This window comes from Phalacrocorax carbo, chromosome 7 (assembly GCF_963921805.1).
Source record: "Phalacrocorax carbo chromosome 7, bPhaCar2.1, whole genome shotgun sequence".
Taxonomy (NCBI): Eukaryota; Metazoa; Chordata; class Aves; order Suliformes; family Phalacrocoracidae; genus Phalacrocorax; species Phalacrocorax carbo.
Genome location: NC_087519.1, coordinates 31,969,995 through 31,995,327, shown reverse-complemented (window position 1 = coordinate 31,995,327; position 25,333 = coordinate 31,969,995). Strand labels below are relative to the sequence as shown.

The window sequence follows — 25,333 nt, the reverse complement described above, 5'->3', positions numbered from 1 at the left end:
AAAGAAACAAAGCCTTAAGATACAAAAACAGTAACAGAGAAAATAACTAGACTCTTGAGGTGAGATTTATCTACTATATTTTACCTGCAGAGGCCAATTACCTGAATAAAATGGTTATATATGTTGGATAGTGAATACCTGAGAGAAGAATTTATTTTGATTTTTAAACCAACTTGAAGCATCTTTTATACAGACAGTAAATGCAAGATGCAATGTCACAAAAAATAACAGAGGCTAATCATTTAGGGAAAAAAAGGCAACTTACACCTCCTTTCTGCCAAGCGCCTTCCCATGCCCAGCACATGAAGAGTAGAGGTGATTGTGCAACAGCTGAAATAAGGATCCTGACAACTGAACACATCAGATGTACTTCACTATGTCTGGTATTTCTACATGCTACATCAAAGCTATCCACATCTGAAAATGCAGGCAATTGATTTTAAGTCCCTTGAAGCCCGCTATAACAAAATTCTAGCAAAACGAAAGCCCAGGAAAACCTAGATGTTATAGTAGCCCTGTTGTTCTCAATACGTCTCCTTAGAAAACCCAACAAATTCTTACAATATTTCTCTCAACTTCTCCTTGCTGCCTCACTGTATCTCAGTGGGATCAGTACCATTCACAACATCCCAGTGTCATTTCTCCATGCATGTAACATGACTAGGAAAATACTTGGCTCTTTACATCCTGTGTTGTGTTTTCATCATAAATAATTAGGTATTTTATATGTTGATATTAAATCTATAATGACCAAGAACAAATACTGACCTATTCAATGACAAGCATATCTAGCTTATTCCAAGTTTTTAGTAACAAACTGGGCACGTTTCATTTCTTTTTCACAAAACAGAACCCCAAGACTAAACTCAAGAAATGATTTTTTTAATTTTGAGAAATAACAAGCTTTAACACATCTACACAATGCATCCTATATCAACAGCCTTCAACCTTTTTGTAAGAACGCATTTACCTCCATCCTTTTTTCCACTCCACTATTTGCCAATACTTTCTCTTCATGTCTCATCTCTAACTCTGCAATGTCTCAGAAATGCATCTGTCTAACTGGTTAGGAGTTGGTGTGACAGCCATAGAGCTGTGTAACCATACTGATGTATACCTCTAGCTGAATTGTTAGCTCAGGTTCAACACCCACACTAATCCAATTGTTGCATCTACTGTAAAGAGACTACATACCTATATCATAAAAGATTATGTAATAGAAAATAGTGACAACTGAGAACAAAATATCCTCCTTAAGCTTGGTGCTGCACAAGCAGACTGTATTCAGTGCTGCATTGTCATTGAGAAAAAAAGCACTTAGAATTTTTTTTATAGCCTAAACACACAGAAAAAAGGACAGAGGAGGAAACCCTAGGCCAAGAGAACAAATTGGTTTGATCCATTGCCCACAGACAGAAGCAGGAGAATTGAGTAGAAAAATTGATGTCCTAAACCACCTGTCCAGAATCTGAATGCTTTATATTCTCCTTTCCCCTCTTGCTTCATAATAGTAGTATCATGCATTTTTTAGGCTGCCCTAGCAAGCAAAAGGAGCAACAGCATCTACAGGCTATTGAGAGTTTATTCTAATCCAGAAAAATATCTTTTTTTCAGCTGTCAGTGGATATATCGGGTTTTAAGGAAAGTAAGGGTTCTTAGCTATTCTTTCCATAAGAGAATTACTGACCAATAAGCAAAGGGAACTCTAAAGATTAAATGATTACCTATTTAGGCTGTTTTAAAATTATTTTAATAATTAGAAACCACTTCACGCGAATGACACGTCTCTGCTGCCTTGTGCTAACTCAGGTAGTTTCATCCCGAGGAATCCATTTTAACATGATATTTTCCCAACTAATTTAGCCTATTGATTTTATTTTTAAAGCAAACTAGAATCCTGTAGTGCCAATTTTGTTGCAGTACACTTCTAAGCGGTGAAAATTCCAAGTCTACTTTTTATGTTACTAACACTGCATGGTATTATAAATTTTTTTTTAGATCTGCATAAATAAGGCTTCATGTCTTCACAAATTATTTTTTTTAAACTCATCATCCTTCACCTAAGAATACGACAACAGGAACGTACACAAAGAAGGAAATATTTATGTGAAGGAGATAGTTGTAATCGAATTCATGGACAGACCATGGAAGGAATGAAAGAGTGAAGAGAATGGAAGTTGTACTATATGACTCAGAATAGTTGTTTATTTCTTCACTTCGGTCCTCACACTACTTCTTTTAGCCTCTGAGAGTCCTTTGTGTTATTGTAGTACTGGAAGTAAAGATGGCCACAGGTTTTGAATTTCCAGGTTAATATACCCTTGAAAGCAAAAAAGGACAGGTCAACTTTACTGCTTTTTGAATACCAACTAATGAAGAGAAACAAATTATGCAACAAAAAAAAAAAAATCTAATGAGTATCATTCCTATTTGTTTCAGCCTCTTCACTGTCCAGCTTCATGTCTTTGAATTATGCTTGCTGTCATAATTTTTCAAATAATTCAATATATATCAAAAATGTTTTACAATTATTATTTGTACCTGGAACTGTAGGAACTTAAGTGGTTATGATATTCAATACAGCATAATGACAAAAAGGAGCTAACTACTTTTGTTACCTTTTTTCGCCTGCTTACACATATTTGGCAAACACTAATTTGAAGAAGATATGAACCTGTTCAAACCAAAGGCAGCCCTCAACATATCACTCTCACCACAGGAAGAAAATTATTCCTCTGCCTTTTTATCCCAAAGCAGAGGATTCAGACACAACTATTTACCTGAATTACACATGTGCTGCAAGTCAGCATGAAACTGCTACTACCAAATAGTAATTCTACCCTTAAATAAAATTTTAAGTTTGCTGACAAATCTGTTATGTGAATTTGGGAGTGTATTCAGATCACAAAAATCCCATTTTAAAATGCTTGAAGTCACTTAACATCATAGAAGGGAAAATACTATGTAGTTCCTAGGATGCTGTCCTTGTTGTAACATTCAGAATACAAACTCATAGCTGAGGAAACATCACTGATTTTAGAGAACCACTGAAGTGTATAGAATCCATGCTTAACTATATAGCAAAAATTATGCCTCAAAAGCAAGTTGCAGTCTTAATTCACCCAAATATTCCATTGCAGAAAACAATTGTTAAAATAGTACCTCAACAAAATAAATTACTTTCTGCAGCCTTCAAAATATTTTGTTGAAAATAAGTAATGGACATAGTTCATTGAAATAAATTACATCATATTTCAACTGCAGATTCAGGTGCATTGATTACAGCATAAAATATACATTAATACAACTGGATAGATCATATTGCTTCATGTCTGTCTATGCAGCTATGTCCCTACATGATGGACAGTCATCACATGGGACAAATTACTACCATATCACTGAGCTGAGTCTACTGATTCAAGATTTACCATCTCTTACAAATGTCTCTAAAAAGACATTTATTAGCAATGCTTTACATAGCCTATATTATCTTCACCAGAATCTGTTCAGATACAGTGCAATGATTTTTATCAATTAAGAATTGTTGATGAATCAAAAACATCCATTGACGCTTTCATTTCAACTTCTAATAGTCACATTTTTTAACAAATAGACAAGTAAAATTTAGAATAAGCTTTGAAATTCCATAACTGAAGCATAAGCTAAAGCATTTAGAAAAAAATTGGTTGTTCCCAGATGGATACTGAGCTTTGCAAGTAAAAGTAAGATCCATTGTTCACCTTCAATGATCAGTGAAGAAAAAAACCTGCATTAAAATTCATTATTAATTCTTACAAAAAAGTTAAATATTTTTTGAGGTCAAAACATAACACTGTCATGACTAACACTATAATTTCAAAGAATAAAGTGAGGAAGCTTGGACTGTTATTTTTTCTAATTTCCTATAAAATTTGCCTGACTAATTAGATCTGGTTAAGAAAAAGAGTTTATCATTCCTACATAATTGCATTTTGTTTCACTGAGGTTTTTTATTTGATTCTGGATTCCAGAACTGTCAATGAGGCTATATTACATCTCCGTGTTTCACAAAAATTGGGATCTTACAGGTGAAGCTGAAGGTTTTTAGCAGGCTAGCACAAAGGTCCAAGAAAACAGTGTCTTTCAGTTTGCCCTGTCACAGACAGGGCTGCTGGGTAACAAGAATTCCTACAGTACAATTCATTTGAACTTGGCACAGATCTTTGCTACTTTGAATAGAACAATTCTATACACTGATGGGTTTTTTGTTTGTGGTTTGTTGTTTTTGGATTTTGTTTTTGCCTTGTAGAAAGATTTCTTTTACTGGACTACCAGCCCTAGTTCTGATGACAGCAACATTAACAAGTGGTGAAAGCTTGTATTTTTTTATTAAATGTAATGGTACTCATATGGCAAGGCTTCATTAGTTTCAAAGAATGTGTGTGACAAATCTATATCCATAGTCAAAGCACAATAGCAGCTACCAATTTTGGGACCTATAGGTTTAGCAATTCCAGTACTTCCCCATTTAGGTTTATCTCTAGTGTTCTGAGCAGCCCACAAGTTTAACAACTTACTCTATTTTCCTGGAAACTTCAGCTATAACCTGTTTTAATTAAACAGTTTTTTAATTAAGGAGTCATTTATTCAGCACAATAAAATGCAAGGTTCTGTCCCTGTCCTCATGTGTATATTTGCATATCCACAGAATTATCCTGCCATAATTTTCCAAATATCAAGTCTTATTTATAAAGAAAACTATTCAAAATAGTTCCAATTTAATTCACATCAGTATTTTCCTTAAGTAGTCTAAAAGCCCAAGTGAATATCAGCAAACCATAATTAGTTGGTTACTTTAGTTGCTTCTTTCTGACCCGAAGTAATTTAGCATATTTAGGTGTAATAAAGTTAATCTCAATGTTCTCATTCATTACTGGTTTTGGCTGCCAGAAGCAACTTACATTCACTGTCCATGCATTACAGTCTAATTTTCTTCCTAACCACTTACTCCTGGAATGACAGACCACTCAGCAGCTACTAAAAGCTCTATTAGAACAGACTGAATTCTTGAACCTTTAGTCTTCTTTTGAGACATTAATGTTGCCTACTTTTATTTCACTGCTGTCAAAATGACTAAGAAAGGCAATCAAATTTAATTGACAAAAATTTCAAGAACAACAACAAAAAAAGGCCAAAACCAAACCCTCAAATGCCTCATCTCTCAACTTCAGGGTCTAACCAACAGAGGTCACTCTCCGAGTAACTTTTTTTGGTGCATTCTTAATTTGAACCCTGAGCATTTATCAATCTAATTTTACTGGATGACCATTAGGTCAAAACTAGTATCTCTGGAATCAGTTGTGCTACTGCCAGTCTCTTATTCTACCTTGGGTTATGATCACCATAAAGACATAAAGGCTTAACTAATTAAGCTACATTAATAAAGGTAAACTTCAAAAATAGGGGTTTAAAAAAATTAGCAGGTGATTTGTTATGAACAACTGGAATACTCCATGACTTCACTTACAGTTCAGATTTTTTTGATCATTCCTCATTTTCACAGTGAAATATTTAACATCAGTGAATTCTGGGCATCGTAAACTGACAGAATATTTTAAGTCTGGCTGACAGTCAGTTAAAAACAATAGGATTCAGAGTCACAATTTGAAAAATAATTTCCATATTTTTAATGTTATACCAAAAAGACTATTTCTGTTATAACACCACTGCTTATCAATAAAAACAAACAAACAAGAAGGCTAGACAGCTTCACAGTTTGAAGCAGAGAAATGGAATTTTGTGTTCAGCCCCTGGGTGTAAGTGGACTGACAACTACTGGAGTTTCTGTGGTGCAGCTGAGAATACACATTCCCCTGAACTGCTAAAATAACAAAGATGATTTGGGAGACTTTGTGGATGCAGCTTATAGTTTATTGAATATCTAGACATCCTTCTTGGCTGGTCTTATTGTCTCCTTATCCTTTACAGTGGTTTTAGCACAGACAAAATGTAGTCAGAGGCTGGGACTCCATCTGCAAAGGAAGTCTGATTTGCAGCTGCTTCTGAGATACAGAGGGCCTGTCTGTGTGGACCCAGGAAGACACACATCTGACCTTTTTAAAAAAGGGTTAAGAGTTAGGCTTTTCACTTTCAAGGTGAAAAGGGCATACATCATCTCCTTCTAAAAGTTGCCGCCTCTATCTCTGCCTCACGTCTATCAGTAACACAATGGATAGATGAAGCCCCCCCCCCACAACCCCATGCTGTTTAAGATGCTCACAGTGCTTTCAGGAAGTAACATAAAAGGCTGTTGCTGCAAAAAGGAATGGGACTGACCTGCTCTGCCTAGCCACGGTGGACAGGACAAAAACTAATGGGCTAAAATTGTGGTACAGAAAGTTCAGGTTAAGCATCATGAAAAACACTGAGTGTGGTGAAGGGTACAATAAATTGCCCAGGGAAGCTGTTGCATCTCTGTCACTATAGATCTTTAAGATTAGGGCAGAAAACTATTTGTCAGGAATGACACAGTTATAATGGATCCTGCCTTGGGCAGGAGGATGGACTGGAGACATCCTGAAGTTCCTTTCAGATCTATTTTTGCACAACATTTCTTATGAAACAGAGTTGCTCTTATTAAAATGCAGACAAATATTCTTTCTAAATAGCCTTCCAAAATCCTACAGCATTTTGTGAGGGTTTCTTGCATTTACAGAAAAAGAACATTGTCAAATTGATTCAGCTGATCTCACCTTGTTTCTAGCCAAACCACTCCTTAGCCTGAAAGTCAAATCCTTGAAGTGATTTCCAGCCTCATAACCAGCATGTGATAGCTGACTGTTGCATGGGTGACCCTGCAGGTTGGTACAAGTCTAATTAAAGTTATATTCCTTCTTTTGGGTGGATTTTATTATATTTTTTTTCAAAGAGAGATTCCTCCAATGGATTTCCCTAAATTAGATAATCTTATACTGCACCTACACAATACTGTTTGAAAGCAGAAGGCATAACCTATTTCTACAGGACTTGTGGTTTCTCCATGGGGTTTGGTGCTTGGCTGGGTTTTTTTTTTTCTGTGATACTCTGCAAAAGGCTCCAGGCTGCTGTGGTGAGTCTAGTTATTTTAAAGATCAGTTGTAACTCAGCACCAGAGTGTGAAACTCTGTTTCAGGTCAGGACTTGAAAAACTGAAGTTTGGAAAATTACTTATATTGTTTCTTTCACTTAACCATTTGCAATTTTCAAGCTTTCCTTCAAAACTAGATGTCTGAAAAATATACTTACATAAAAAAAGAGAAACTGAATATGTTTATACCATGATAATTTTAAGAACCATAATTTTAAGAACCATGATTTTACATATATTCCAATTATTGCACAATTCACAAATTCACAATTTCACAAATTCATAAGATAAAAAGACACCAAAGACCATTCATTGCAATCTTGTGAAAGTCTTCATGCTCCAGTTATGAAACAGGCTGATCGCATTTGACAGCCAGCATATTCACAGGTGCATATAGTCCTGTTAGTGTCTCATTAGTCCCCCCTGGAAACACAGACCTGTTGAGAGGGTAACTGCACAGAAGATTCCTTTTTCTCCTGTCATCACCCTTGATTTCAAACATTAGACAGAAGTGATAAAAAAAGTGCAGATTATAGTCATTTTCTTTTGTGACCACTCCATGAACAGGAGTTTGACATGGAACATAATGTGTGTACTACTAGAAGTCGTTGACAAGGCAGATAAAAGATTTACCTTAGCAGCCATGGAGAGGAAAAAAGGCACAGGTGTTTGGAACAATGTTACAGTTTCCAGACAAGAAAATAAAAATACTGTTTATAGTTTGGAGTAGGTCTATGCCACAATAATATTTAAACTAAAAAAATGAGAACATGAAAATGAGTATAGAAAACAAACCCAAGCACTGAAGGCACATAAGAATCATTGATGAATACCGAATGTGTCTTAATAGCTTAGTTCTGCTTTTGTGCTTAGTAACAAAGTAATTATTAGGTGAAAAATTATTTTCTCAGGTCAAAAAGTATGAAATGCATAAACTACTTATGCACCAGGGAAATCAGCAGAAGTAAGGTGATCTGTATGTTGCTCAAAGCATCCCTGATAATACACAGCTCAGAGCTGGAAAACCTGCACCACTTCCAGGCTCCTCTTGCTGAACTCAGAGCTTTTACAGTGAGTGGTACAAACAGCCCCTCCTGGTTCCTTTAAGCCAGGGCTGTACAGCAGACCTGTGCTGTCTGTCCTGCATGGAAAGAACAGTGCAATCTCATTATCTGCTGGGATCTGCTATTAGTAGGTCTGGCCATCATTATAATCCTACAGACCACAGTGCTAGCCTATCTGTAGATATCCCAGACCTCAACACTAACTTTGTTTTATAAAGCATAATGCAGACAATTTGGAGACAAAAGCTCAGTGGGTTTTATAGTCTCCAATGTATGGCCCAGCACACTTGTTCTGACATGACACGCTTTCTGGCTTGACACTACTGCACCTCCTTTCTGAAGCTCTCCTTGCCTTGGTCATAAACATAAAGATTACCTACCCTTACCTCCACAAGTTCAGTATGATTCCAAAAGGACTACACCCTCTCTAGCAAGATATAGAAATAAATATGGAATAAATAGGTATAAATTAGTAAATAAATGTATGAAATAAGTATGCACTTCACCTACTGTGACCTGTCACCCCGTTCAATGATAAACCCTGTAAATTTTCCTCAGCCTGTCACTGATGGAAGATGAGCACTTAAAAAGGATGAAGTTAAGAAAAGTAGAAAGATCACACAGTTCACGTAACATCTAGCTACATAGGTATGCAGGCTTTCCCTAGGAACATCAACCTGGTGGTTAATTTGAGAGTTTTCTTTCTGTTCTTAGTTCAGTTTTGTTTCTATGGGACCTCTGGCCATATGAAAACTGAAGGGATATATATAGCAGCTGGGTTAAAGTCATTTTGTTTGGTTTGGGGTTTCCTTTTTACTTTGGTTTGTTGGAGAATTTATTTTGTTTTTTGTTTTTGTGGGTTTTTTAAAATCAAATATGCACTGATATTACTAATTAAAAAAAAAGAGTCTACTTCTATAGGCTAACACAAATACTGATGGAACAGCCAACAATCTGCCAGTAAACTATTGCAGTGGCTGTAGTTCCAGAGGAGGAAACCACGTACATCTAGTCTTAATCTAGATTGTTCAAGGAGATCTAAGTAGATAACTAAGCACAGGTCAGAAATTGCCATGATGTATTCTTGAATCTGGGCTCATTAAAAAGAAAAAAAATATGGGAAATCCTTCGAAATACTATAAATTTTTCTCTATAATAGTTGGACAAAATACTGAAACTATTAATAGGGTGATGGGAAAGGAACTGTTAGAGTTCTGATTCTCTGGTACAATTGAAGACTGATATATTACACTGTAGACAAAGTTTTCCACACTTAAACAAAAAGTGGCCATAGAAGAAATTCCATATTACAGTACTATTAAATGAACAGCTACTGAATATTGTTAATGTAGTGGCTGTATCTATTTTTGGTTTCCTCCTACTAATACATTACACAAATTGAATTTTCCACAAAGACCTATAATAAAATTAATGATATTGTGCAACCAAATAAAATTACATTGTATTAAAGCAGAAATTTAAAACAGAAATAAGAAGTTACTCCAACAACTTGAAAGGCAAGAATCTTAAAAAAAAAAATAGAGGTTTTTCCAAACAGGTAGGGAATCCAGGCCCTTCAAGGAATTAAAGGTTCAATCAGTACTATAATATTACATCTGGATAGCAGATCATGGGACCAAATGCACACTATTACCTGGAAATGAACTATTAATATCAGGGAACACACAAGGATTTTCCCTCTAAGACTCCATAATACTCATTAAAATATAAATAATTCAAATCAATAAATGCAGAAACGGAATTAAAACTACTGTCTAATGTAACCTTTATCACAAAAGCTAGTCTATCTGTGCACGTTCAGTATTTCAAAGGATAATTTTCTACAAGATGAGTAAAACACCAACACAGGAAAGGCCTGTTGATTGTTTCAATGTAAAAAACAAAGAAAATAATCAGCCTAGTAAATCCCCAATCAGCAAACAGTTTGTAAAAGTATCAGTGGAAACAGCACAAGATTAACACCCCCATAAGGATCCCAAGGGAATGCAAGTTAAAGAAGCAAATATGAGATGGATCATTCATAGTAACAGAAAAATCCCCCAAAAATGAAAAGGGCATCTTTTCACAAGGAATCGACCTTCATTCCTAAATAACTGTACCTGAAGATTTCACAGATAGATGAAATCCTTGCTAAACTAAACCTAAGTGTATGTTACACTTTCCCACAAACATTTGGAAGAATGAATTGCACATCTATATGGAAGTTATCATTGTAAGAAAAAAGGGTACTCGAATACATCATAAACAATTGTTTATCATTCAAAGTCTCATTCCACACTTTTTGTTTGTTTTAACATATAGTTGCTTCTTAATGAATGTGTTAAAAAAAATAAAAGGAAAAAAGTACTTTTTCCTTTTCTTCAGTTCTTAAAAAACTAGTAACTGAATTAAGGACACCTTATCCTGAGCATCTTTGTATGAAGTACACCCGCTCTGATTATAGTTAGTACCTCCCAGTTAGAGGCTGTCTACTTATCTCTGGCTGACCATTGATTATGCCTCCATTAGCAAGTAACTTGGTGCCCTAGGAACTGATCAGCAGACAAAAGTGTTTCAGGATGAGGTTGCTGTATCCATATGTAAGCTATTAGAGGCTTTTACCTCTGACTAAATTTAGCTGAGTCCCCTCCACTGAACATCCCTAGTGCATATATGGTTGAGGAAAAAAGTGTTCTGTGCAACAAAGAACCATGGGGAACCATGAGTAACAAAACAATCCTGATATTAAAATGGGGTTCAATGTATAAAAACATTCATGAACCCCTGTTTTGCAGGGTATGAGTTTATGCCAGTATATGCTTTTGAGGAAAATGGCTAATATCAATTCTTACATCATGTTGTAAAATGCTGTTTTACAAGTACTTTGACTTACTTCTTACTGAACATGACTGTATTCCACAAGACAAGGATACCCATCTTCACTAGTTCCTTTCCTTAAAATAAATGAACATTCTTAAGCAATATAATCTTTTTAACAACTGCATCTTTCTAGAATCTTCAGGACAGCTATCAAACCTTAATATTCTCCCTTTGCTTCAAAAAAATGTTTTTAACGAAACAGGGAATTCAAGAGAAAATTTCGTTTAAAGTACTATTTTCTGCTTTAGGAACTCATAGTATGACAGAATAAGTCTCAGGAAAAATAGACTTAATACCAGTAAAAACTTCTATATGACATTCATCTATCATACAGCCATCTGAGCAAAAATCTTCAAAATTTCCATTAAATTTTCTATCCAAGTCTTGACAGTTATAAAGTACTAACACAGTAATGTAAGACTTGAACAACTTTAAATATTTGTCACATAGCTTGTCCACAGCCAGGGAGTGGAATAGGAAGAGAGAAAGTAGGAGCTGTTATTACTAAACAAAATTAACTATGTATTATTCCTTTAGGCAATTTTAATGATTAATTTCTATAAAAGCAAGTTCTAAGTTAATTATGTAATTCTTGTGTTTTCATTAAAAAATGTTGATAGTGGAAGCCTGCTGTATTATGCTGTTTATAGTCACTTCTGCTTCACAATAAATGAGTAGACACATTTATTGTAAAAGGCACCTCATTTCAAGGTCTATAGGCCAACGGTCAAGTCCTGAGTACTCAGATACAGCCTCTAAACATGTCTGTCCTTCAGATTACCTTATCTCTGCATTGCAAATTCATTCCTTACAAATTCTAATAACTTCATCGTGCAACCCATAGGCTCAAATGCTGCTGTTAATGTATCTTCCTACCTGCAAAGGGAACAGGTGCATCTTTATCCAAAGCAACAAGGGGAGGATCCAAAATTACAGTGTCATTGTTTTCGGTTATGATTCCGTGGTATGATGTCTCAATCCAGGGCTTGTGTTTGTTCACTAGAAAAGAAACAGTATGCCTGATTAATTTGACTTGTGTTTTACATCCATTTAGGTAATTTTATCTTTAAAGAGAAATTATTTAATGTACATCCAATATTAATGTTACTACACAACAGCCACTAACAAGATCTCAAAGTATTTTATAAACATTCATGTGTTAGATCAAAATTATATGCATATTGTACCACAACTCACTGATGAGAAAACCAACACTTACAGACATCCCTCTAATAAAGACACCAAAATAAAAAGCCTATTTCAAAATATTTTTAATGTGTTCCCAACTGTCAGATATAATTAGGGTCAGACAGTTTTGAAGGAATTGCTTTCAGCTGCAAAACCATGATGCAAGAGAAAGGACATCCAGAGAAATACAATTCTTGTCACGACACAAAGGCAAGCAGATGGGCAGGTGAGAACATTGGACTCTTGGGCAATTTCTCATTTTACACTTTTTGAAAAGTATCTGAAATTACTTTTGTGTCTGTACATTGTAGACAAGAAAAAGAGTTTATTTTAATCACTTTTATCAAAGCTGCCACCTCTTTTCTGTTTAACCAGCTTCCGTTGCACTTAAATAGGATCTGAAGTTTTTCTGAAAAATCTGTCCTTCAAATACAGCTGTTGAACATTAGGATATCTGGCCTTGAAGTACATAGGAAGATCACACAAAAAGACATTTTTAAAGTAGAGGATACACCACGTATCATCAGATTGTCTTACTCCTGAACCCTCTCACCAACCATTTCCTATTTATTGGACAGTATGAAGATGCATTTTCCCCTTCCTTTTTATTTTGTAAGGGGCTTAGCTTTGCTATGCTTATAAATAGCATTTTGTTCCCGCAGCTGCAACCTGAATGTTACATTTTTTGAACTCCTACATAAGTAATACAATGGTGCTAGCCAAAACAAATCGCAATTTGAAGAATGTATTACCCCAGGCATGAGGGAACACTGCACTAAGGAATATCTACAATGTTTTCACCAAGTCTAGAAGCAAGATAATTTTTGTACATATTATTTAGTTGTCTGCACCAGCTGCTGAGGAAAACAGCTGGTGAAGCAACAGAAATCACCTCAAAGATAGCAGGCTGACACTTAAAGCAAAAACAAATTGAACCAGTTGGCATTATTTAAAATAACCTCATTATAAAAACAAACAAACAAAATACACACACACCCACACCCCTAAATTCTCTCCTGCCTTGTCTTCTGTAAAAACCCCAGAAGAGAATGGGAAAATAATTTAGAAGTTTCTCCCACATAGTTTCTTCTATGTGAAGAAAGTAGCAATGAATACCAAGACAACAGAGAGGGCTCTGGCCACCATGGAAGAGCTGTGCAATTAACAAATTATTTTGTTCACTGGCTATATGAAAATACCAAACAAATATATTTATGGCAAACATCTTCACAGTGGTTTTACCCATTTTTGCAATAACTAAGCAATGGGAAGATTAAACTGAGTATGTGTCAGGGAGAAGTGAAATGGAAAACAGGGAACTCAAATCCCTTCATCCTGTAATGACTGTACAGCCAGAGGAGAGATTCGTGAGTTTATGTAATAAGATGAAGGCCAAAAGTCTTGTTGATGTTGAAATATGAGAAGTGATGGATGCAATTTCAGAGCTTTGTATGGCATTTGGGATTCTAGTTTGCAGGGCAGTTGAAGTATTCTGTATCTGTTATTTGAACATGCAAATTGCCTGAACATCCAACAAATAAATATGCTCCACTGGTACTCTGATACGACTCAAAGGCTTTGATTGACACATGCTGTACAGAACAAAAGGTGATCTCTTGACTGAAGGCAGATACAATTTAACAGTAATGGACTAGTAAATGGGAATGTGCATGAAAAGGGAACTCCTCATACAACTAAAAGTTGAAGTACCAAATCCATCTTCTCCTCCTTCCTGGTTCTGTTAATTGTCTGTGCTCTCACACACAAAAACCCCCCAAACAAACAAATAAACAAACAAAAAAAAACAACACAAACACCACAACTAACCAACAAAACCTTTCTCCTACTGAGCTGAGTAGATTTTTTTAATCTAAAAAGAGCTTTACCATTTTGACAGATATCCAAACTCATATTTGAAAAAAACCACTTTTTTTACTATAATTGGTTAGAACCTAAAGATATTAATGTAAATATACATAGTTATGCTTTTCTTTTCAATCCACATTTAGTTTAAAATACCCCCCAAACTATGTTAAAATTGCATTCTTAGTTACATCAAAACCAGTCAAATTTTAGGTCAGGTTTCCAAAGACACAGTAACGCCATGCTGCATTTATTTAAACATCAGAACAAAAACATTTTACCTTGCTGTCTGGTTTAGGCTAAATGAAACTGTATGTTTAAACAGAAAAAAACAATCACATAATTTGAGAAATTACATAATTCTCATTATGTAAGATGTTTATTAGAATCTCTTGAAGATTAACATGTATATTTTTGGTATTTTTATAAGCTCTAAAATAAGGTGGGAACTTCTTTTATCTTTAAATGGAAGAGGCAAGAATGGTTAAAAAATATTTTAATGTTTCAGCAGTTCTTACAATTAACAACATTCTATAAAAGAAAGTGATAGGCAAAGTACATTTTCTGATTTGCATTTGCTAAAGATGATGGAAGAAACCTATACACAGATTTGTATGTGGAGTTTCAGGAACTGTGAGACCAGAGTACTATACAGCAAGCTAAACTCAAAAAAGCAAACAAGCTGGATAGGCAAGAGGTAAGAGCTATACAAAAAATAATTTTCCCTCTTAAGGTGTATTAAGTTGTAGGACACTTATATTAACCCTAAAACTGCAAAAAAATTAAACAAGTATGGGCATGTCTTTTTTACAAAGCCTTGTCTGAAAGCCTTTATCATTTAACTTTTCCTTGCATTTGTCCAGCTGAGTAAAAGCTGAAATCCGTATAATGCTTTTATGAATTCAAACACAAATGTAGTTAAAATGTACAGCTGAAATATACCTATGCTGTGGGTTGGGTTTTTTTAAAAAACATTTCTTCCTTTCCATAATTTTTTTAGACATTCATATAAAATCATAATGTAAATAATTTGTAGCACCTAGCATAAGACACTTAATCTTTTTCCCTTATTACAGTTAGAGGTCAATTCATTGAAATTTGTACGCACCATTTACACTGCATTTTCATAGCCTGTCCCACCAAAGCTTGTGATTACAAGCCCTTGGATGTAATTAAACCGTCTTGCTAGAAAACTGCCACTCTGTGTTTCATCTGCAAATGCACTTGGCACATAAAACACTGAAGTAGAAAAAAGCAAAAGAAAAACAAACTCATTCTGTAGAGTCTGCAGGAAATCTCATGCCCCCAGGAATGTTGTCTTGAAAATCAGTTTAAGGAGAAGCCCCAGAATTTAGCAAAATTAATACAGAGAAAGGCTGAAAGATATTTCTAATCCAAAAAAAAAAAATGCCAAACTCCTACATTCTACTTCGGTGCCTCTTCCCCAACCTCTTGCACAGTGCCCTGGGTTTTACCCTTTCCAGATGGTATGCTCCAAAGCCCACCCTGCTACTTGCCACCTGATACACAGTAAGAAAATCAACCAACCTCTCACGCCGAACTCTCCTACAAACTATGATTGCACTGAGCACTTTGCACCTGCACCAAGTGGCCCATGGGAAGCTCCACAGCAGAAACAGAGAAAAAAATCACAGACAAGACATTGATACATCAGCAGTAGGAAAAGAAAATATCAACCGCCTCCTATCCCAAGCTCTTGGGCAATCTACCAAAAAGCTCTTGACTATGAGTATAGCTATAGGTCCACAAAACTCTGCGTCTATAATGTCTACAACATTAAAAGACAACTGTCTGTCAGACTGCAAGACGTGCATAGAGCTTTCTGAAGGCAATCATACTCTCTGTAAATTATATCTTCCAACTCTCGATGCCTGTGAGCAGAACTGCAGTTTGTCAGTGCAGAAGTAGTATAGCTGGACCACAATATAGACAAAATGCATGAGGACCTCATCTTATGAGGAAAGACAACATCTTTTCTATAATCCAAGACAGACGCTTGTTTGGGGTGGGAGGGGTGGGTGGACAGCAGCATGGGTACAAGGATTACAGTACAATGGTATTTCCAAAATTTAGATGGTTTCTGACTTAAAATACTTAGAAAATGGCACTGATACAAAAATAACACATTTTAAAAGAACTATGAAAGAAAAATATTAATATTAGAAGCTTCAAATACTGACATTAGGGGAGAGTTAATATTGTCTAGTTGATTTAACTTTTAGGAAGTTAAAACTTGAGGTAGCAAATCATAAGAGTTAAGAATTGCTTTACAAATCCAATTGGTTTCTTTCTTTCTTTTCTCCAAAATAGCATAACGGATCTATTTTCTATTTAAATGTACTGATAATATGTTCCCTCATCTCTATCTCTAGCTTAAAGAGGTGGTCGATGCCACTTTTTTTAGCCTAAAGCTGAAAATTTAGGCTTTCTTACCATTTAGTTCAGCTCTAAGCCTGTCATCTGCTAACTTCAATGATCTTCAGCTCAGCCTGTTGGAATTCTGTCTTTCTAAGTGTCAAAGGTCTTCCCCTAAAAAACAACCACAATGAGGATGCTTAGGAAGCCTTTTAAACATATGCATGAAATTCCATTAACTTCTGTAGAATATGAGAGACTGAACCTCATGCCTTATGCAGTCCGCACTACGAGTCCTTATCTTGTAGAGCAAAGAAAGAGAATGCTTCTAATGCCTGTTAGGAGGATACTGCGTAACATAAAAATCTTAATGATGCAGATGACATACTGCCATCTGCAATGCACAATCATTATGGCTGAAAAAAACCTCCTCCCCAGACCTGGATGCCATTGGTTGGCAGTCCACTCCTCATTTGGGGTTATACTTTGCTGGGTCCATGCAAGAGTAAGTCTTGTGGGGTCAGCAAGTGCCAGAGTTCCAGCTCATTGTTTCAGGTATTTCAGAGAAAAAAGTCACTGAAGAATTGAATTTGTCCATTGTTAAAATCCAGTCACCTTCTCTCTGGATAGTTTTAACAGCCCTGGGCTTTGGATTAAGAAGTAGAAATTTAAAGGGGAAGAGGAAGAGGTCAGAAGACTATTTTGATTCAGAAATGTGGCTCATGCCACATTCACTCTTGTGTGATCAAGGCAGAAGTTTTGAAAATTCCCATCCTTAACAACAATTTACTAGAGCCTCCAGTAACTCTAGTTACTGACAACTGGAATATTTAAAAGACTGTGCTTTCAATAAGCAAGTCCTGTTCACATGGTTCATACATGTGACTGTATTTAGCATGTGTTACTTTATAACATAGCAGACCTTAATTCTCCAAGATATAACAAGAGATGTAAACCTGGATTTCCTGCTTTGCCTGCTCCAGAATGGGCCGGGGTTTAGGAATAAAATCTGAAATCTCAGAATAGGCACTAAGAACAAGAACAGAGAGTTCAGAAGATAGGCAGATTTGGAGGTTAGATCACTAAAGGAATTAGGATTAGGAGTTTGGTAAAGTTTGGTTCTCTTTCTCTGGAAGGCAGAGAAAACAAAGACATGTTCTGAGGGAAAAGAAACTAAGCTAGAAGTAGGAACTGAAAATGGCTGGGAAGGAAAAGTAAATAAATGTTTGCATTTTATAGGACTAAATCTTTCTCAGCATTAGGAAAGAAAAACATGGAGTGGCTATAGCAGCAGCAAACAGAATGCTATGTTTCTCTACATACATAAGAAACTGAAAACTTTCCTGAAACTTTCACATATAAACTACATTTTATATGTTTTGTCAAATTGTAAAGAAGAAATATATTCTTCTGTCTCACACACTTAGCTCTCCATGTGATGTCATTGCCTGAATTACTGAAACACCAGTAGTCATGTCCTGGCTTTACTTTTAGAGAGAGAGAACTTCAAATCATAATGCTTTATGTGCTTTTACATAAAATAATAATGTGAAATACCTGCCCTAATTAAGACAATGGGAATTTTTACACTAAATTCAGTTAAAGCAGAATTTATATGATTTATATGTAATTATGAGATGTGAACACTTTAGAGATCATTTTAACTACAGAATACATTATAAGCAGTGCATCTCAGCAACATTAAATTACGCAGTGGAGATCCTATAGATAAACTGGCATTGGTTTGAACATACTGCACAACAAAAAACTATTTTGTACAAAATAGACTGCACAAGAAAGTCTTCTGCTGTAACCACATTTTAAATAATGTACCTTTCGATAATTACAATTCCCTGTAGCAAAATTTGTTCTTATATTAAAAAAGGGGGAAAATTTGAGGTGGAGGACTTCTTTGTCCGCAGCTCATTCTTATTAAAACCTTATCTAGGCAAAAGCATCAAGTGTCTTGTCTAACCACCTTGACAATACTGGGCAGTAATCTATTGGCTATTTCTGAAGTAAAATAACATACTCTGTATTTATTCTGCTTTGCTTGGTAGCCTATGTAACTATAAATATGCTTGATTCTCTTGCAAAAATGTGGGTGGTTTTTGCTTGTGTGTTAGTTTTTGGGTTTTGGGGGGTTTTTTTGGAGCAGTGGAGAGAGATTATTTCTAACACTGACCAAATCAATATTAAACATTTAACAAGAACTTACTAAATGCTTTGGTAAACCCAAACCTGTACAGTTCAGGAAAAACAGTCTAGCTACAAATTGCATAAAATTCCTTCCACTCACAGTATTGATATGTAAAACTTTTAGCAGCATTTTTACTTTTGACCCTTATTGCTGAAAAGCACATTTTGAATTTAAATATACATATAAGTATAAACCTTTACACTGCGCCTTATTGTCATCTCTTAGTTTAAGGACCACGTAGTTGTGCTCTCACACCTTAAACAGTCCCTAAGCTTACAAGTTATTTTTATTAATACAAAAGAGATGTAATCTTATTAAGATATCCAGTCCTTATAAATTTAACTGTTAATATTTGTCATAACGAAAAGACTACAGAGAATCAGAACTGAATTCTGAACTACCACAGTCTATAAACCTCAACGTTCAGACCAGGAAGTTACCTGTGTACTGTGTAAAAAGAAAGAAGATCAGAATTAAATGATGAGTCTGTCCCACAATTAGCCATTGGGACTTCAATAGCACACATCCGATTAAGTCATCATACATGAAAGTCTATACACTTAAAAATCTTTGGCAAAAGTATCTAACAGCATAAAAATGTTTTCGTTCATGTCACAAGGACAGAAAAAGGTTGTTTTCCTATGTATTTACTTGTACCCAAAAAACATTTCATTTATCTTGCTTAATAATGCTGACCGTTAATTCAACACAAATTTCTTATGAGCACTCTCATTCTCATTTGAAAAATACATAAAAGCTTGAGATTCATAATATTTAATGCCTCCATCATTTCATATAACTTCAATATTTAATAACTCCATGTTCACTATATGAAGCTTCCCCATTCTTACATGCTTCATCTTTTTTTGTTTGGACTAAAAGCTGTTCAGAACATGGATTTATTTTTCAATTATAGGAGTTTATAGCACACATTTTAAATAAACCTGACTCTAGCCCTTATTCCTTAAATAAACAATAAAGGAGTGTCATCTGAAGGGTTTCATCAGATGATACTATTTGAACAGGGAATCCAGCACAGTTGTTTTGTGGACAGGATATCACTGCACTGTAAATAATCCATACATTTAAAGCAATGCTGAGAAACATACAGATCACTAGTAAACATTTTTATCTAGACGGTGTGTTGCCATAGAAAACAACAATTAAAAAAAATAAATCAATGATTATGCAGAAAAGCAAGAGTAATCCCCTAATAGTACCAAAGATAAACCTCATTGAGGAGTTACAGATCTGCGGTGTGCCCTGTTTAACTAAAGAACAAATATTGCACATATAATGCCTCTCTGATTGCCTGAAATATTAAAACCAGGGAATTTCAATTGCTGGCATTTATTGCTATGAATGGTGTCAATTACGACATCTCTAAAATGAACATTTTAACTATTACGGAACACTAGAAATTTTAACATTTGCTGAGCAGATTTTCAAAGGTGAGTTTTTCAGCACCTTATCATTTAGGCTAGCAAAAGCTTTTCTTTGTAAATAGTAACTTAAGTTGAAGTTTTTAAAATGGAAATTAAAGTAACTTAGGTTTCATGCAATCATGTCTTAAGAACTTCACCAATACTCAGCAGCTGAGAATGGTACTTTGAAAAATTCAGAGTTAAAACCACTATTAGGTTATGAGGCTAAAATAAATGAAAAGAGAAACCTTAAGAAATTGTAACGTTTATAAAATTGTGCCACACTATTTTGATAGCACAGACTCTTGGGTGATATCACAAATTTAATGTCATGAAATCCTATGCTCCTCTACATAAGCCTATGCATTTGGAAATCTTGGGAAATGAGGAAATTCCTAATGCCATGGATTTTAAAGTAGTATTTTATTTTTTTAAAATGGAAAAAAGTATTGATGTTCATCTCTCCATTATTTGTTCAAAATTACAGATTTCCATACAGCAGGGGCTGAAGGATATTCCAGTAGAGAGAACCTGATTACATAAAGGACAGGTATTTCTTCAAATTACCTGTCCTTTACTTAATCCAGCAAGTTGGGGTCCCAGGCTATCTTGAAAGAGGCTTATTATCTTTTTCTTCATTATGGCCACCGCTCTTTCCAAATTAGCCTCGTTGTTTTTGAAATAGTGATTGCATTGTTGAAGAGATGTTCTATCCCCTGATGAAAACCAAGAAACTCAAATACTTTAAGAGAAAAGGGAAAAATAGGAAGAGTGCAAGAAACAGAGATGCTGATAAATTCTAGACAGTTTTGTGTGAGCAAAGGCTTGTGAAGCTGAAAGGTTAAGGGAAAGATATGACCATGTGCAGAAACATTGAGGCTGGGAGCATAAGAAAACTTTACAGCACATATTCTCTGGATGCCTTGTACCATTTTAGGATTATGGTTAAACCATAAATGGACTATATATATCAGAATTACTGTCATGCTGCAAGATGCACACATGTAAGATGGTACACATCAGTTATATACAAATCAGAGTTTCATGTTAGAACATCCTATCTAATATTCATGTACCAAAATTCACAGATTAAACAATTAAGTATAAAAATAACTATCAATAATGAAGGCAGAAGTGCACTATAGAGAAACACAGAATAAAGACCATTTAGAAATATTTCCATATTTCGTGTTCAGATGTCTCTTAAATTAAAATATACCTCAAAATAAATATATTAACTGACTGTCCATCCTCACTCCAAACCTATCTCCAGAATACGCCTTAAAATAATGATACATATTACATGATGCCATACATTAATAAAATAATGATTACATAACTTTTACTACCATGAATGCACAATGCAGATGGTAGTTGATGGTGGTGTGTGTCTCAATAACAGCTGAAAGCAGGAATGTAGTAAATAATGCACAGGGACGATAAAGATAACAAGGGAGCATCTTCTGGCTTTGGTATCACTACAGTGGGGTTATATCCATGACTGTCATTTGTCATAGATGGTCTACTTTCTCCTAAAGAACAACAGTGTTTTGGGACTTTTATACAGTGCGTCTGATTACTTTGCAGTACTTGACTGAAGCTTCTACACACTCTAAAACAAATAATAATCTGTCTCCCCCAAAAAAATCAACAGGAATGTGGGTATTCCAGAAATACTAATAATCAAGACCTATGTGTTTCAGCTATCCACGACAGAAGAATGCATGTAATTACATAGGCTATGTAACCAGTATGGCATGCATAAAAACTGCTTTTCATAACAATACTGCATTTTTCAGCCATATTCCATCTACACTTCAATTTTTTCTAGTTCATTTATTTTCTTTTAACAGCTAGGTTTAGACCTAGGAACTTCCTCAAATAAATATTTTTTTAAGCTTTGAGACTTTCTGATTATAAGCAGCTCTGACTTTATAACACAATGTTTAATTTAATTGTCTTTTATGCTCCTCCTTATTATCAATGTAGCCTTTATTTTTTTTCCAATGCAATCTCCTTTCTCTCAGGAGAATGCACAGCTATCACTCATCCTGCTTGAATGGTTTCTTCTTTCCTCAAGACTCTTTCACCTATATATCTGCATTTCAACCTGGAAATGGCCTCTTATTTTTCTTTCTCTTCTTCCCCCTCAATATCTTCAGAGTGTCCCCCAGAGATCATTTGAATGTATGGGTTACCTTTTCCCCTTCCCCCTGTTATTAAACATAACTGAAGGCAGTATTCTGGGCTCTGCATAGCCTTTCAGATATAAACATAAACGTTACTCTAAGGTTTCTTTTCGGGGTTTTCATCCTTCAAAAATTTTTCATTCCTGTCTATGTTTCTGACCTACTCAGACAATGCCAAAATATCTTTAGACTTGTGGCACACTGTACAAGGGACCTCACAGTAAAGCAAAAGCTATAGCAAGACTGACCAGTCTTCCCAACTGTATAAAACCACATGGTAAAACCTCATCATCATTAAAAGCTACAGAAGGTCTGCAACTGGGTCACAGATGGGAGATGACAGTGCCAGCGGGTTCCTTTTCTCTGCTGTGGCATAGAATGTTTCACTCAATTGCAAGGCAACCAAGTGATACCAGCTACAGTGATTCCTATTTTGCACTTCTCAACCACAGGCATTTGATTAGCCACCTCCTCCTTTTCTAGCACAACCCTGCTGCTTGTCAGAAGATAAATGCACTCTGAGAACAGGAGTGTCAAACTCCATGAGAGTCACAGGTGGCCCATGAGGTATGGGCCAGCCACTGGGTCTGCTGACAGGACTAAAGCAAATAATGAAAAATAAAATCGTGATGGGAAACTGCAGTTTTGAATATTGATGTAAAACATCATATTGTGTTACAGGCTACAAGCACTACCAAGCAGACAAACAAGAGTAAAATAATCAATGCTTAGACAAATAGGACATCCAGCCCTCAGGCACCACAATCCCTTTGTATGCATATTGTTTAGAAGTCGACAACTCAGCTATATTTCTCCACCAAAACCAAAACAGACATCTCAGATAAAACATCTAATTTTGAGAAACTCTGAAAGACTAGATGCAATCAATACTTTTTTCATCAAAAAAGGTATTATATAATACTAGAATAATGAATTATCTTTATTCTTATATTCTCTTTATGCCTATAAATTCATGCAGCCTTCATTTCTGTCTGCCTAATCTTAAAAACATCTAAGCTTCAATTCATTAATTATTAGTATTCCTTGATAATCACACAGATCATTTCTTAATTACTGACACCTGCTGTAAAGAGAGCTTCCAGGACTTTGGCCAGTGTAGAAAAACTAGTTTGTCAAACAAGTTTGCCAAACATAAAAATGAAAATGAAATGGAATGGTATCTTCTACACATTTGTGGCTTTTCTTTTTTCGTTAATTGGTTAAGTCTCACTTCTAAGTACCAAATACTATTTTCCCAGCTTCATCACTTTGTCCTTAATTATCAACTACTTCTTACTTATTAGCAATTCATAGATTGATTTTGACCCATGACATATCAGCTTTTGACTACAATGTAGCAGATGGGACACATTTTATTGCAAATTTCATTTCATGCTTTTTATTGCAAAAGGTATGGAACAATGAATGATAATTTTATATTTTACAGTTCATTCACTTCAAATTGATCATTTGATATTCTTCTCTAGTGACAGACATACCCTGTCAGTTTTACCCTCATTATGCACGTATCCACATTTGAGTAAGAAACTGAATTTTGAAAGTAGACTTCAACCGTGTTTCCACTTGAAAAAAAAAAAAAAAAACCACCAGCTTATCCTGTTACATTAACTTTAGTGGCTGCTGTCAAATTAATAGTTGACTAAAATCACATTTATTGATATTTCTTACAACCTGGTTGAAAAACTAGGTTTGGGCATAAAATTGTGTAACTATATAAATCATTTCTATGAATTTCTATGAAGAAAAGGTTAAAGCTCCTGGACATATTTTCAAGACATAAGATTTGACTTCAATTCTTCCCAGTATTTCAGACTTTACAGATTTCACAACACTGAAATAATTATTTTTGGTATTTCAAAAGGTCACCTTGGTGATAACCAATGATTACTTGAAAAGGCAGGTAACATAAAGGAGGAGATTTTTTTTCTAGGCTCCCTGAAGCAACAGTTCCAGACAGTTCCTATGCATAAACTTCAAGTAAGAGCTCTCTGGATAGTCTTCTTCTGAGGCTCCTTTCCTCAGAAATAATTGCTGATAATCAGCCTCCTTTGTCCATTGATTGCACTTTCAATGATATAGTGAAAGGACACTCTACCCTCACAAAATTTGAGTTGCTAATACAAAAGTGGTCTGATCTTCTTGCTTTTAGCAATCCCAAGAAAAGTTTTTGGCTCCAAAATAGGAGATTATAATATAAGGACTATGGCAAGTTAATTATAAAATACATAGAACGTATGAGTACTCTTCAAAGGCCTTACCAGAAAATATACCGCAATTCAAACCAGTAGAGGATAAAATAAAGCTTTGTGATAACCACAGCTGAACCATATCGTTGAATGAGCATATATGCAGGATAACAATAAAAAGGAAACAATTAAGACAACCCATTAATTCACAAACCTTGTGAGAACCTTCTCTGTTAGTTTATGCAGAGCCAGCAAACTATGGTAAAACTAAAATGGTGGGGACTCATCAGCTCACTCAGGCTTTGCTGACAGAAGTCAGGACCTCTATGGAACAAATAAGCCAGAATCCAGAAGAAACTGCCTGCAGCTACATAAATACAGAAACAACACAATATCATAAATAGTAAGGCATCAAAATTTGTATTTTACAGAGGTCAACACTGATGGTTGTTGTCCAATTTGAAGAGGCCATTTCTTGAAAGGAGAAAAGAAGGAATGAAGCAAATCACAGTTAGAGTTGTTTTGTGTTTTTTTTCATTTTGCAAATAAATACAAGTCCTAAAGAACCCACCCTAGATATACTACCCACTGTGCAAATGCAGAAAGGTCTGAATGAATTTTTCCCTAGGAAATTAGGCTAAATAAGGAAAAAGACTAACTTAGCTTTAGGAAAAAAAAAAAAACCAAAACAAAAGAAAACCACAACATCAAACCAAACCAAAAACAAACAAAAAACCCAACAGGATATTTCACAGAATTCGTACCAGTAATAGAATCTACAAGCTCAATTCACTTGATGTTTAAAGCAACTGAAGCCACCTGCCTGGCAAAGGTCAA

At 35.2% G+C, this 25,333-nt stretch overlaps 1 protein-coding gene across 3 annotated transcripts in view; it reads right to left on the bottom strand.

Annotated features, from left to right (window-relative positions):
• The window catches only part of CLSTN2 (calsyntenin 2), a 449,932-nt gene that overhangs the window by 240,991 nt on the left and 183,608 nt on the right, over positions 1-25,333 (bottom strand). For all 3 annotated transcript variants that reach the window (XM_064457344.1, XM_064457346.1, XM_064457343.1), the window contains one exon: positions 11,926-12,048. In XM_064457344.1, the coding sequence (XP_064313414.1) occupies positions 11,926-12,048 (123 nt within the window). The remainder of the gene's footprint in view (positions 1-11,925; positions 12,049-25,333) is intronic.